The 14,524-nt window shown below is 41.6% G+C and overlaps 1 protein-coding gene across 2 annotated transcripts in view; it reads left to right on the forward strand.

The window, feature by feature from the left end:
- The window catches only part of LOC122645936, a 33,274-nt gene that overhangs the window by 5,112 nt on the left and 13,638 nt on the right, over positions 1 to 14,524 (forward strand). Inside the window, exons 3-5 of one of the 2 annotated variants that reach the window (XM_043839355.1) lie at positions 8,723 to 9,513; positions 9,556 to 10,085; positions 10,260 to 10,539. In XM_043839355.1, the coding sequence (XP_043695290.1) occupies positions 8,723 to 9,513; positions 9,556 to 10,085; positions 10,260 to 10,539 (1,601 nt within the window). Of the gene's footprint in view, positions 1 to 8,722; positions 10,086 to 10,259; positions 10,540 to 14,524 lie in introns of both variants that reach the window. The other variant, XM_043839353.1, reaches the window with a different exon arrangement.

Genomic DNA, 14,524 nt, shown 5'->3' on the forward strand with positions numbered 1-14,524 from the left:
TTGCCACTTAGTCCCTTAGTGAACACATTAGCCAGTTGGTCAGTAGACTTCACAAAGGGAACACAAATAAGTCCGGCTTCAAGCTTCTCCTTGATGAAATGTCGGTCAACCTCCACGTGCTTAGTACGATCATGCTGGACAGGGTTATGAGCAATGCTAATGGCGGCTTTATTGTGACCTTTATTGTCACAATAAAGCAACATGGGAAGATGGACAGCAACATCGATATCCTGCAATAATCCTCTAAGCCATAGAAGTTCACAAATTCCTTGGGCTGTAGCACGAAACTCGGCTTCAGCATTGGACCTAGCCACAACATTCTGCTTTTTGCTACGCCATGTGACAAGGTTCCCACCCACAAAGGAACAATCGCCAGAGATAGATTTTCTGTCAGTAGAATCAGCCCAATCGGCATCAGTATAAGCTTCAATCCTCAGGTGACCATTGGGAGAGAGAAGAATTCCCTTTCCTGGAGTAGACTTCAAATACCGCAAAATACGACGGACTGCATTCATACGTGAGGAATAGGGGTCATGCATAAACTGGCTCACCAAACTTTCAGCAACAGCTATGTCAGGTCGTGTGTGAGAGAGGTAGATTAGTTTGCCCACTAATCGCTGATAACAACCCTTGTCAACAGGTTCACCCTTTTTCTCCTTAAGTTTTGTAGTAGCTTCCATAGGAGTATCTGAAGGATGACAACCTAGCAGCCCAGTCTTAGTCAATAGATCAAGGATATATTTTCTTTGAGAAAGAAAGATGCCCTTCGAAGATCGAGCAACTTCTATCCCTAGAAAATATTTTAGAGGGCCAAGATCTTTTACTTCAAAGTCACCGCCAAGGAAGAGCTTTAAATTCTTGATAGCATCACCATCATTACTAGTGATTACAATATCATCCACATATACCATGAGAAGAGTTACCTTGTCACCAACACGTCTGATAAACAAAGTGTGATCAGCATTGTTCTGCTTATAACCTGCTGAAATCATAGCCTTGTAAAATCTGCCAAACCAGGCCCTAGGTGACTGCTTCAACCCATAAAGTGTACGCTTCAATTTACAGACCCTGCCCTTAGTCTTGTCATTAGAGAAGCCTGGTGGAATGTCCATATATACCTCCTCCTCAAGCTCCCCATGGAGGAAGGCATTCTTTACATCTAACTGTTGAAGATCCCACCCAAGATTTACAGCACAAGATAATAACACCCTGACAGTGTTGAGCTTGGCCACTGATGCAAAGGTCTCCTGATAATCAACTCCATAAGTTTGAGTGAACCCCTTTGCAACCAGACGTGCCTTATATCGATCCATAGAACCATCAGCCTTCTGTTTGACCGCAAAGACCCATTTACATCCAACTGGTTTTTTCCTTGGAGGAAGAGCCACAAGATCCCATGTATTATTTTTATGTAGTGCTCTCATTTCTTCTAACATTGCTACCTTCCACTTTCCATCTGTAGATGCTTCCTGCCAATTTTTAGGAATCGAAACAGAAGAAAGAGAAGATACAAAAGCACGAAAGAAGGGAGAAAGAGAACTATAAGACACAACACGAGATATGGGATGTAAAGTGCAAGTCCTAGTACCTTTGCGATGAGCAATAGGTAGGTTGGAAGAAGAGAGATTACCAGGAGATGGAGAATCTGGATCTGGATCCGGCAATTGGATGGGTATTGGTGCTAAAGTGGATTGCAGCTGCCCTCTGTTGGTTCTGCCCTTTGTATAGGTGAGTATGTTGGAGTTGTCAATTCTCTTCTGAAATTCACCAATAGTTCTCTGGACTGGAGTCAGCTCCCCTTGAATAGGAACATTAACAACACTATTTTCTATGGTCTCCCCCTGTAAAGGATTCCCGTTAGGTGAGGGAGGAACAGCCAGAGGAGGTTGGGCATTGATTAAAGTAGGATGGGCAGCAGCCGTGGGTGGTGGTAAAAGAGGCAGGGCAGCAGCCAGAGGAACTTCCAGTGGAGGAATCTCAAGAGACACATCTTCACTAGAACTCTCCCCCTGAAGAAGTGGTGAAGAATAATAAGAAAGGGTCTCATGGAAAACAACATCAATACTAACTAAGGTACGGCGGGAAGGGGGATGGTAACACTTATAACCTTTCTGGGTTGGAGAATAACCCAAGAAAATACAGCGGAGCACCCTAGGTTCAAGTTTGCCTGGAGATCTGGTATCTCTAGCATAACACACACACCCAAATACTTTGGGAGGCACAATAAAGAAGGAATGACCCAGTAAAACATCAGAGGGGCTACGGGAGTTAAGAACCCGAGAAGGTAACCTATTGATGAGATAAGCTGCAGTTAGAACCGCATCCCCCCAATATTGAGATGGGACATTCTACGCAAACAGCAAAGCCCTTGCCATTTCCAATAAGTGGCGATTTTTCCTTTCTGCCACACCATTCTGGGCAGGGGTATCAACACAACTAGTTTGGTGAATAATTCCATGATCAACCAAATATTTTTGAAATTGGGATTCAGTATACTCGGTTCCATTATCACTTCTCAATATTTTGAGAGTAGCCTGGAACTGAGTTTGGATCATTTTATGAAAATGCTGAAAACATGAAAAAACCTGATTTTTTGTGTGCAAAAGATACACCCAGGTGTTCCTAGAATGACAATCAATGAAAGATACAAACCAACGATGACCAGAAAGAGAAGTCCTACGACTAGGACCCCAAACATCAGAATGCACCAATTGAAAACAAGAAGAACTCCTTTTATTTGAAAGTGGATAAGTTGAACGTGTCTGTTTGGCCAGAACACAAGCCTCCCAAAAAAAGTCATCCTTAGTACGTAGGGTGACCAAACTAGGAAATAAATGAGTTAAAATTCCTAAAGGGGGGTGACCTAACCGAGAATGCCACTGGTAGAGTTCAGAAGAGACCAAAGAGCTCTGGAGTAGCGGAGAAGGTAATGGTGGTGGAGAGAAGCGACCGTCATCAAGCAGGTACAGCCCACCGTGCACTTTACCCAATCCAATCGTCTTCCCAGATTCCAGATCTTGAAACACACAATGAGAAGGAAAAAAAGTGACTTTGCAGTTAAGATCACGAGTGATACTACTAATGGAAAGAGGGTTAGTAGTAAAATTAAGAATATGCAAAACAGAAGACAAGGGAAGAGATGAAGTGCAGTTGATGATTCCTTTTCCAGATATGGAAGAAAGGGAACCATCAGCCACTCTGACCTTGTCTTTCCCAGAAGTGGGAGAATATCTATGAAATAGACTAGAGGAACCGGTCATGTGATCTGTAGCTCCAGAATCTATGATCCATGGATGGGAAGCTACAGAAGCACAATGACCTCCAAAAGGGATACCTGACCGGGCAAAGTGTGAACCTGAAGGAGCAGAAGAATTGGTAGTAGCTGATGTGGTAGAGGCAGCAGCAGCGGAAGACCTCAGCATACGTAGGAGTGCCTGTTGATCATCCTGGGATAGACCGATTGTCGATTCTGCGGGGGCTGCGATATGATCTCGATCTGATGGGCCTTGGTCTTTGTCTTTATCTTTGTCTTGGCAGCCCTTTTAACTTCAAAATCAGCCGGTTTCCCATGAAGTTTCCAGCACTTCTCTTTGGTGTGGTAGGGTTTGTGACAGTGCTCACAAACAACAGTCTCTGTAGTAGAATCACCAAGAGAAGCAGTGCCATTAGGTGCAGGAGGGGCCGGGGCAGCAGCCTTGAGAGCTGATCTGTCAGTAATAGGAGGGTGCAACATGGCAGCTCTACGGTTTTCTTCAGAGGAGACCAGGGCATAGGACTGTTCAAGTGTGGGAAAAGGCTTGTGTCCCAACACTTGAACCCGAATCTAATCATACTCCACATTCAACCCAGCCAAAAAATCATAAACCCTGATCTTGTCCACATGTTTCTTGTATTAGGTAATATCAGCAGCTGTACTTGGGCGAAAGTCAGAAAAGTGATCCAGTTGCTGCCAAAGGCTACGCAAAGTAGCATAATATTTGGAGACTGTCAAATCTCCTTGAGTAGTGTGAAGGACCTTCTTCCTGAGTTCATATACCTGGGCATCATTGCCAAGCTGCTCATAGGTCTCCTTGCAAGCTGTCCAAATCTTTGAGGCTGTGTCAAGGAGAAGAAAATTATGCTGCAGATCGGAAGCCATAGAGCCAATGAGGTAGGACATGAGAACTCCATTGTTGGCCAGCCACCTGTCATGAGCAGCCCCAATCTCAGTTGGCATAACACTGGTGCCAGTAACATGACCAGTAAGGCCACGGCCAGCAATGGCAAAGGAAGTAGACCTAGACCAAAGCAAGTAATTAGTGCCATCCAACTTGATTGGATTAGGAGGAAAGGTATGATAATCTGTTTTACTGTGTCCATCACCAACAGAAGTAGCAGTCGAATCCACTGGGTCACCCATTAGAACAGTAGAGAAGCCCAAATCACAGAGAGGGGCTGTTGTGAAGAGAAACCTAAGAAATTCTTCAAGTTAAGGGCTGAAAATTGGATGAGAGCCCTCTGGTAATGGTAGAATAATGATCTCCAAAAATCAGCAACAACAGTCAAGGAAATCCCTGAGATCGATTTTTACAGGGTTTTGAAAAAACCTGTAATTGCTGAAATCGATGTAGGGAAGAAGGAGAGCAAAAGCACTGCAGATGGAGCTGAAAATATGATCGAATGGTCCTCTAGTAATGCTGAATCACCCTGCCAAATATCAGCCGCAACAGAAACATGCAATCCTTAGATCAATATTGATTAGGATTTTGAAAAAAAACCCTGAATTGCTGAAATCGATGAAGGATAGAGGATGCCCAAAAACTGAAGTGTTGCAGCCCCAATCAAGGTCGAGTGTGCCTTTATAAGTAGAGAGCCAGCCTTAAAAAATCAGAACCAATAGAAGTCACCAGCCCCTAGATCGATAGGTGTCAAGGTTTTGGAAAAAAACCTGTTTTTGGTGAAAAATCGATCTTAGGGGGTCTTGAACAGATCTGAAGATAGGGACAGATGTAAAGAAGATGGCCTGCTGCAGCTCTTGGTCTTCAAATAGGAGGAGTGGTCCCTTGTAGCAGAGATGGAAGCAGCCCCCAAAAAACTGAAGATTCCAAATATCGCAGACAGGTAGTGGTGTCCCTATCGAGCAGAAAATTGCACCATGGAAAAGAGGTAATGGAGGACAGCAACTAGATCTTGTAGATCACCTCATTAGTGCTGCCCTAGTGGGAGAATGAAGAGCAAGAGAAGAGAAGGAAGAAACCGAGAATGAAAGAAAAGGAAAGAAGGAACTGAAATCGAGAATGGAAGAGAGGGGGGGTCCCTAATTCGAGATCTGCTCTGATACCATGTTAAGAGATCAGAATTAGGCTGAATGCTTGGATGATTAATTATCATCCCAAGCACATCTATTTATATTCATAATGAGGTATGGAAAATAATTACATAAGCAATGTGGAACTAAACCACACATACAAGACATAATAAAAAAGGAGAAAAAGTCCAGAATACCCCCACGGTATTCTGGCCCATATAATCTAACAGATCCTTATGGAGCTGCTTACAAACCTACTTATATCAGTAGTAAATAAGTATCCTGATTGGAAACGCCTATAAACACCTATCCAAATCATAGTTGTCAAGGGATCGCCTAGGTGCTGCCTTAGCATCCGGGCGGAAATCTGGGCCAGGGCGAGCTGTCGCCTTTTTGTCCAAGACATGTGTGCCTTTTTACTTTTAATTCCATTTCTGAAAATTCTATGTGTTTGTGTACGTAGATCTTGTACATAGTGCTACATGGAATCATGTTATTAGAAAGGGGAAAAAAAAAAGAAAAAGAGAATAAAAAAAGGTTGCAGTTGCTGAGAGGCTGAGATCACGAAACCCTACCTTAGAAATCTTGATCAGCAGCAAATGCTCTCCCCTGCGACTTGACTGCCCCCCCCCCCCCCACCGATAAGAAGGAAGCAACAGTAGCAACATTGCCGCTGCCACCGCTTGTGCATAGCAGCGTAATAAGTAGAAGAAGAAGAAGATTTCAGCAGCCACTGCCACGCCTCCATTGCTACTATAAAAGAAGAAGAAGAAGAGAAAGAGAAAGGGGAGGAAAGTGTACCTGTTCGAGTTCCAGTGCCGCTGCCACTCCCACTCCCTTCAATGCTGTTGTAGCTTTGTCGAATATAGTCAGCCACAGAAACTCTTCTCTGCAACTCACAAGAAGTCGACATGTAACTAGCGACACCATACCAAAACCCTCAGAGATGTTTGAGTCCCGGAAGCAATGATGTTGTGAATAGAGCACGTTTCTAGGAGGACGAGAATGCTTTTTGTTCCATTATCCTCCCTCCAATTTGTTTTTACTTTTTAGGGTGTAAGGAACCTGCCTCTGGAATCCATCTAGAATACCCTCTACCCTCCTTTAATTATTTATTTGTTTATCTTATTTTATATTAATATATTTTATTATTACCAAAAGGAATAAAAAAAATTAATGCATAAGTAAGGCTTCCACAGTCTTTCTGGAAATTTTAAGAGACGGTATAAATGAACCTTTTTCCTTGAGAAGACGGCAGATATGATGGGAATACATACTAGAGCACCTAGGCGGGGTGCCTTGTTGCCGAAGTGCTTGGGGGGGGCCCTCCAACGCCTTGGTTGCTGCCTGGGCGCCTTGACAACTATGACCCAAGTACAATTTGGCAAAAGATTTGAAAGCATAATTAATGCAAGAGTAGACCAGTAGAAGTATCTCAGACCTATTCTCAAGCAGGATCTCAAGAAACAGTCAAACTCTCATAAGTCAAAGTCAACAGAAAAGTTAACATTCTTAGATGAAGGTCAAACTTTAGATTTGATACCCCCACGATGAATAATAACACCCTTCAGAAGATGGGAGTGAGTAGTTTAGTATTTGAGAGTAATTAGAGAATTTAGACACAGAATAGAAATCTGGGATGAATATTCATACTGAAATTAAATCCAACCAGACCAATAGAATCCCTCCCCGCCCTCCAAAAAAAAAAAAAAAAAAAAAAAAAGGAAAAAAAGAAAAAGAAAAAGAAATTCAGTTCAAGTTCTATCCTTGTTAGGTACTATCAAACCCCTAAATCTTGAAACAAATCAGATGGCTAAATAGGGAGTAATTAGACCTACATTAAATCTGAAACCAGAACTCACTAAGTTGGAGAGATTTTAAGTAGCACACGAAAAACAAATCAGACAGCCTTCAAAACCAGGTCGAGTTTAGTTTTAGAGTAGGCCTTTGATTCCTCAAAGTTTGGGAGGAATCAGGTTAAGGGTTCAGATTTAATTAACAAATTACTATATGCTGAAATAGAGTGGAAAATAGGCCATGCACAGGAACAGTAAAACGGAAATTAAACCCTTGATTGGACTTGGTGATAGGAACAGGATGTTGGATGCAAGACCAAATAACTTCAACGAAATTAGGGATCAATCACACCCAACAGCATCAACTTTTGGTCAGAAATCAAACACACAGTAGGTTGGCGGTAGAACACAGAAAGGGGAAGGGGAAACCTATCTCAGGTCTTAGGGAAGCTCTCCCATTCTGTCTCTCACAGATTCTGGCAGCCAAAGGCAACTCAAATTTTATGAATCAAATCATGAAGGCAGCTTAGCAGCCTTACATTGCTTAAATGGACTGAAATCAAAACTCCTAATCAAGCTAGGAAAATTGAAATATACTCCTCCTATGAATAGGAGTGCTTCCAACTTAGCTGAAAAAAAAAACTACTAAATAACTTCTCATACTTCTACTAGGAATGAAAGTAAAGATAATATGCTACTCCCAAGCCTAATCCTGTATGCCTACCTTGTACACACATTTTAGGCCCATTACATACATAACCCAATCCAGGGCTTAATTCCAGTAAAATAAGCCCTTTAGGTGACTTATCTGCATCAATAATTCTACATAATTAGAACTGAAAAACAGAATTCAAAAGCTGGAAAAGATAAGCTATCTTATATCTTCTGGGAAACTAAAATAGAAATGACTCTAAAACTTGAAAAATAAAATAGAATTCGGAATTCTAGGTACTATCCAAAGCATTAGCCCATTACAAAGAAAACCCATTGGTCCCATAGTTGTTATGATGTCTGAGGCAACATCAACAAGGCGACCTAGCTGTCCAAGGCAACGTCTTGACAAATATGATTGGACCAAAGGCCCAGGACACATAATCCAATCTGTCCTTGTTTTGATTATAACAAGGTCCACCCCTACCTTTCTTCCCCTTTTGTATTTCCTGCTTCAACATAGACTTGGGTTTATGGTGTGGTATGTGATGGTTGAGCTGGGTTGTGTTGAGGTTTGTTGAAATGTAATGCTGTACTAATGGTTACGGAGGAAGTTGAGGAAAATTGGAAAAAAATGTAAAAAGTGGAGAGAGGAAGAAGAAGAACCAAGGCTATTGTTTTGGCTATTGTTTTCCTCTGAAACAGGAGCTGCCAGAATTTTTCTTGTCATTGATGAGATCTAAAACAAAAACAAGTGAGTTTTTGTTAACCCAAATAGAGTTCCACTAGACTACTTTATCATGTTAAATTCTGGTTTCTGGTATTGGGACTTGCTCTTTTTCATTTTTGTTTAGTTTTTTTTTTAAATAAATGACCCTTGCCTGTTGTCTCTTTCCATAGTTCTAAATATGTAGTCTATGTTGACTTCATTGTGGATATTGTCTAAACTCGTGACATTTAATTGTCGCCCGGGGAATGATGATAACAGGTGGAAAGAGGACTCTTGGAAGTAGTTGGCTCTCTGTAAGTCAGGGCATTGCTGAGGATAATTCTGATTTAGTTTCTGGCTTCGCTACCATTGGTGATGGCTTGAGTGAGTCAGTTGATTATCCAAATGAGTACTGGGACTCTGATGAGTATGATGATGATGATGATGTGGGATACATGAGACAACCAATTGAAGATGAAACTTGGTTTCTGGCTCATGAAGTTGACTACCCGAGTGACAATGAAAAAGGAATGGTGCATGGGAGTGTTCAAGATCAGCAGGAAAGAGGTCCAACAAAAGATGAGGATGATCAATTGTTTGCTGAGGAGGACTGTTACTTCTCTGGTGAGCGATATTTTCAGGGAAGAAATATTGAACAAGTTGGTGCTTCAGATGATCCTATGGGGCTCTCAATCTCCGAAATATATGGAAGGAATGATGAAAATGAGCTAATAGCTCAATATGATGGGCAATTGATGAATGAAGAGGAACTAAACTTGATGCGTGCAGAGCCTGTTTGGCAGGGCTTTGTTACACAAACAAATGATCTTATCATGTTAAGCAATGGGAGAGTTCCTAATGAGTGTGAAAGGCCTCGATCAGATGAACTCTGTATGGATGATGACCAGCATGGTTCTGTCAGATCCATTGGTGTGGGTATCAACAGTGATGCTGCTGATATAGGCAGTGAAGTACGGGAAAGTTTGGTTGGAGGAAGCAGTGAAGGAGATTTGGAATACTTCCAAGATCATGGTGTTGGCATTGGTGCGTCCCGACATTTGCAGCATGTCATAGATAAGAGATATCTTGATGGATTGAATAGGGATAAGCAAAGGACAGCTAAGCAGGGTTCTGATAAATACATTATGGGGAATGACAAGGCTGCCTGTACCATGACTGCAAATTATGGTGATATTGGATTTTCTTTTCCACCCCAAAGAGGTGGGGACTCGTTGCAGGCTAACTCTGGTAAATCTTTATGGTCTGGCAGGGAAACTGCTATTACTGGTGATGAAACGGATGATTGTGGCAATGGTTTGATAGGGACTGATGACATGCATCCCACATGGAAGCGGAGGAGCAATGATTCATCACCTGTCAAGAGTTCTAGGGATGAAAACAATGCTAATGTTATAAGGTCAGGCAATTCTAGTGCTTCGACAGTATCAAACTATGGATACACAGAAAGAGAACATAGTAAGAAAGGTGACGACGACAAAGCTAGTGATGTAAGAGAGGAAGATCCAGGGATCACATTAGAGGATGAAGAGGCAGCAGCTGTACAGGAGCAAGTGAGACAGATTAAGGCCCAGGAGGAAGAATTTGAAACTTTTAACCTGAAGATTGTTCATAGGAAAAACAGGCAAGTTGTGGCTCTCATTCTAATTTTATTTTGTATGGCCTGTTCTACCAGTATCGTTTCTCTGTAGTTTTCATTTTCTGCTGGATAACCTAGCAGAAGAGGCCACCATTTTCTTTTACTTGTGTTTAGTTCTATATTACTATTTGTCTAAATTTGTTTTGTTTTGTTGCTCAGAACTGGCTTTGAGGAGGATAAAAACTTCCATGTTGTTTTAAATTCTGTAATTGCTGGGCGGTATCATGTTACGGAATATCTTGGATCAGCTGCATTCAGTAAAGCCATTCAAGCGCATGATTTGCACACAGGAATGGATGTCTGTGTGAAAATTATAAAGAACAACAAAGATTTTTTTGATCAGAGCCTTGATGAAATAAAGCTTCTCAAGTTTGTCAATAAGCATGACCCTGCTGACAAGTACCATATACTACGGTTGTACGATTACTTCTATTTTCGAGTAAGTGATGGGCCTGATAAACTTTTCTTAATTTAGTGCTGGATGTGAAGCCTGAATATTGATGCATTGCTCCTCTATCAGAGGGATATGAGTTGAAGATCCTCTTCTACTAAGGAACCCTGAGCTCATGCGCCACTTATCAGCCCTGTTTTTAAGCAAGGGCATCTGTGTAGAAGGTAGCTCATTAGGAATAAACACAGTGCTAGGAATCTGCTGGTTGTATGTGGATTACCATGAGCTTTTCGGATTTTGGTTGACCTTATATTGAATCTTCTGTGGCAAATCTCATACATGGTGCTTTCTTCTTTTATTTTCCTTTACAGTTACCATAAGAAGGGCGAGGTAAGAGCTTGAGTGAGAAAAGTCTTCATAACCCTCAGAAGTTTATTTGCGTACAGCCCATGAGCCCATAAGTCTAAGATATTGGGTACAAGGAGAGAAACTATACTAAAGGAGCCTTGAAATTAAGCTAATTTAATAAATGGGTTTGAGATTGGGTATAGAGAAAGGAAATTTTTAATAATAGAAGTAGGATTATTTAATAGAAATAAGGCTTGGCTTTACACATGTGTTGGGCCTTTAGTCCAAGATTTTTTTTGGGGTAATAGGCCACTTTAATGGGGTCTAAAATATGGTAGGAGGTAGGTCTCTGAAACTTATTAGTTAGTTAAGCTATGGGTCGTATAGAAATCAATTTTCTTTCTTTTTTCTTTGGTAAAGTTTAGCTATGGGGTCGTATAGAAGTCAATTTTCTTTCTTTCAGTCCCTTTTTTTTTTGGGGGGGGGGGGTAAATCTTATCTTGGATTATAAATATTTTTTTAAAGTCTGAGTTGGCTATCATTTTCTTAGTAAGTTTATAGGTCAGCTTGAAGCCTTTCTGTTGGTTGGATGATGTAATGGGTCAGAGTGGAGCTTTCCTATTGGTTGCATGATGCAAGTTCTCTCCTACGTCAATCACAGGCTTTTGGAGTAGCTATAAATACATGTACTGGCTTACAGGCCTATAGGACCTCACATCAATTTTGAATAAATAAATCATTCAGTTTTCTAATTTGGTTCTGTGGATTCAGGGTGTATGGATTCCAAGTGAATACTAAGGTGGATTCTTTAGTGAAATAGTGGATTCTCTCCACAGGATTTGGTGGATTCCTAGCCTGAGGTTTAGGTGGATTCTTAAGTCTTAACCTGTTTTATCCTTCTTTCTCTCTATCTATTCTATCTATCTTGCTATTCAAGAGTTTTAGGTCAGATCTAATCAACCCTACTACCCTGCGTCTATACTGTTCCTATTTAATTTTTAGTTCTGTTTGATTACAATTTCTTACTATATCTGCTGGAAATTAAGATAATTTTGCTTCTTAGAATTCTGATTTTAACCACCTCCACCAGGATTGGAGGCAGGTGACCAGAGACCCAACTTGGGCCTAGGAGCACAGCCTGTTCAACCAAATTACGCTATGTTGAACCGGGATCAAGTTAATGATTTGATTCAACAGTAGTGTAGAGAGATTTAAATTAGGGAAAGGCTTGGATGATTTAATTATCATCCCAAGCACATCTATTTATAATCATAATGAAGTATGGAAAATAATTACATAAGCAATGTGGGACTAATCCACACATACAAGACATAATAAAAGACATACATAAAAGAGGAAAAAAGTCCAGAAAACCCCCACGGTATTCTGGCCCCATATAATCTAACACTCCCCCTCAAGTTGGAGCATAGATATCATGTATGCCCAACTTGACTAAGATAGGAAGAAACAACTTGCCACTAAGTCCCTTAGTGAACACATCAGCCACCTGATCAGTAGACTTCACAAAGGGAACACAAATGAGGCCTGCTTCAAGCTTCTCCTTGATGAAATGTCGGTCAACCTCCACGTGCTTAGTACGATCATGCTGGGTAGGGTTATGAGCAGTGCTAATGGCGGCTTTATTGTGACAATAAAGCAACATGGGAAGATGGACAGCAACACCAATATCCTGCAATAATCCTCTAAGCCATAGAAGCTCACAAATTCCTTGGGCCAACGCACGAAACTCGGCTTCAGCACTGGTCCTTGCCACAACATTCTACTTTTTGCTACGCCATGTGACAAGGTTCTCACCCACAAAGGAACAATAGCAAGAGATAGATTTTCTATTAGTAGAACCAGCCCAATCGGCATTAGTATAAGCTTCAACCTTCAGGTGACCATTGGGAGAGAGAAGAATTCCCTTTCCTGGAGCAGACTTCAAATACTGCAGAATACGACGGACTGCATCCATATGTGAGGAATAGGGATCATGCATAAACTGGCTCACCAAACTGACAGCAACGACTATGTCAGGTCGTGTGTGAAAGAGGTAGATTAGTTTGCCCACTAATCGCTGATAACAACCCTTGTCAACAGGTTCACCCTCTTTCTCCTTAAGTTTTGTAGTAGCTTCCATAGGAGTATCTGAAGGATGACAACCTAGCAGCCCAGTCTCAGTGAATAGATCAAGGATATATTTTCTTTGAGAAAGAAAGATGCCCTTTGAAGATCGAGCAACTTCTATCCCTAGAAAATATTTTAGAGGGCCAAGATCTTTTACTTCAAACTCACGGCCTAGGAAGAGCTTCAAATTCTTGATAGCATCACCATCATTACCAGTGACCACAGTATCATCCACATAGACTATGAGAAGAGTTACCTTGTCACCAACTCGTCTGATAAACAAAGTGTGGTCAGCATTACTCTGCTTATAACCTGTTGAAATCATAGCCTTGTGAAATCTGCCAAACCAGGCCCTAGGTGACTGTTTCAACCCATAAAGTGCACGCTTCAATTTACAGACACTGCCCTTGGTCCTGTCATCAGAGAAGCCTGGTGGAATGTCCATATATACCTCCTCCTCAAGCTCCCCATGGAGGAAGGCATTCTTTATATCTAACTGCTGAAGATCCCACCCAAGATTTACAGCACAAGATAATAGCACCCTGACAGTGTTGAGCTTTGCCACCGGTGCAAAGGTCTCCTGATAGTCAACTCCATAAGTTTGAGTAAACCCCTTTGCAACCAGACATGTCTTATATCGATCCACAGAACCATCAGCCTTCTGTTTGACCACAAAGACCCATTTACATCCAACTGGTTTTTTCCTTGGAGGAAGAGCCACAAGATCCCATGTATTATTTTTATGTAGTGCTCTCATTTCTTCCAACATTGCTGCCTTCCACTTTCCATTTGTAAATGCTTCCTGCCAATTCTTAGGAATCGAAACAGAAGAAAGAGAAGATACAAAAGCACGAAAAGAAGGAGAAAGAGAACTATAAGAAACAACACGAGATATGGGATGTAAAGTGCAAGTCCTAGTACTTTTGCGATGAGCAATAGGTAGGTCGGAAGAAGAGGGATTACCAGGAGATGGAGGATCTGGATCTGGAGCTGGCAATTGGATGGGTATTGGTGCTAAAGTGGATTGTAGCTACCCTCTGTTGGTTCTGCCCCTTGTGTGGGTGAGTATGTTGGAGTTGTCAATTCTCTTATGAAATTCACCAATAGTTCCCTAGACTGGAGTCAGCTCCCCCTGAATAGGAACATTAACAACACTATTTTCTATGGTCTCCCCCTGTAAAGGATTCCCATTAGGTGAGGGAGGAACAGCCAGAGGAGGTTGGGTATTAATTAAAGTAGGATGGGCAGCATCCAAAGGAGGCTGGGTAGCAGGCAGAGGAACCTCTAGTGGAGGAATCTCAAAAGACACATCTTCACTAGAACTCTCCCCCTGAAGAGGTGGTGAAGAATAATAAGAATGGGTCTCATGGAAAACAACATCCATACTAACCAAGGTACGGCGGGAAGGGGGATGGTAACACTTATAACCTTTCTGGGTTGGAGAATTAACCCAAGAAAATACAACGGAGCCCCCTAAGATCAAGTTTGCTTGGAGATTTGGTATCTCTAGCATAACACACACACCCAAATACTTTGGGAGGCACAATAAAGAAGGAAT

The sequence above is a fragment of the Telopea speciosissima genome, chromosome 11 (assembly GCF_018873765.1).
Source record: "Telopea speciosissima isolate NSW1024214 ecotype Mountain lineage chromosome 11, Tspe_v1, whole genome shotgun sequence".
Classification (NCBI taxonomy): Eukaryota; Viridiplantae; Streptophyta; class Magnoliopsida; order Proteales; family Proteaceae; genus Telopea; species Telopea speciosissima.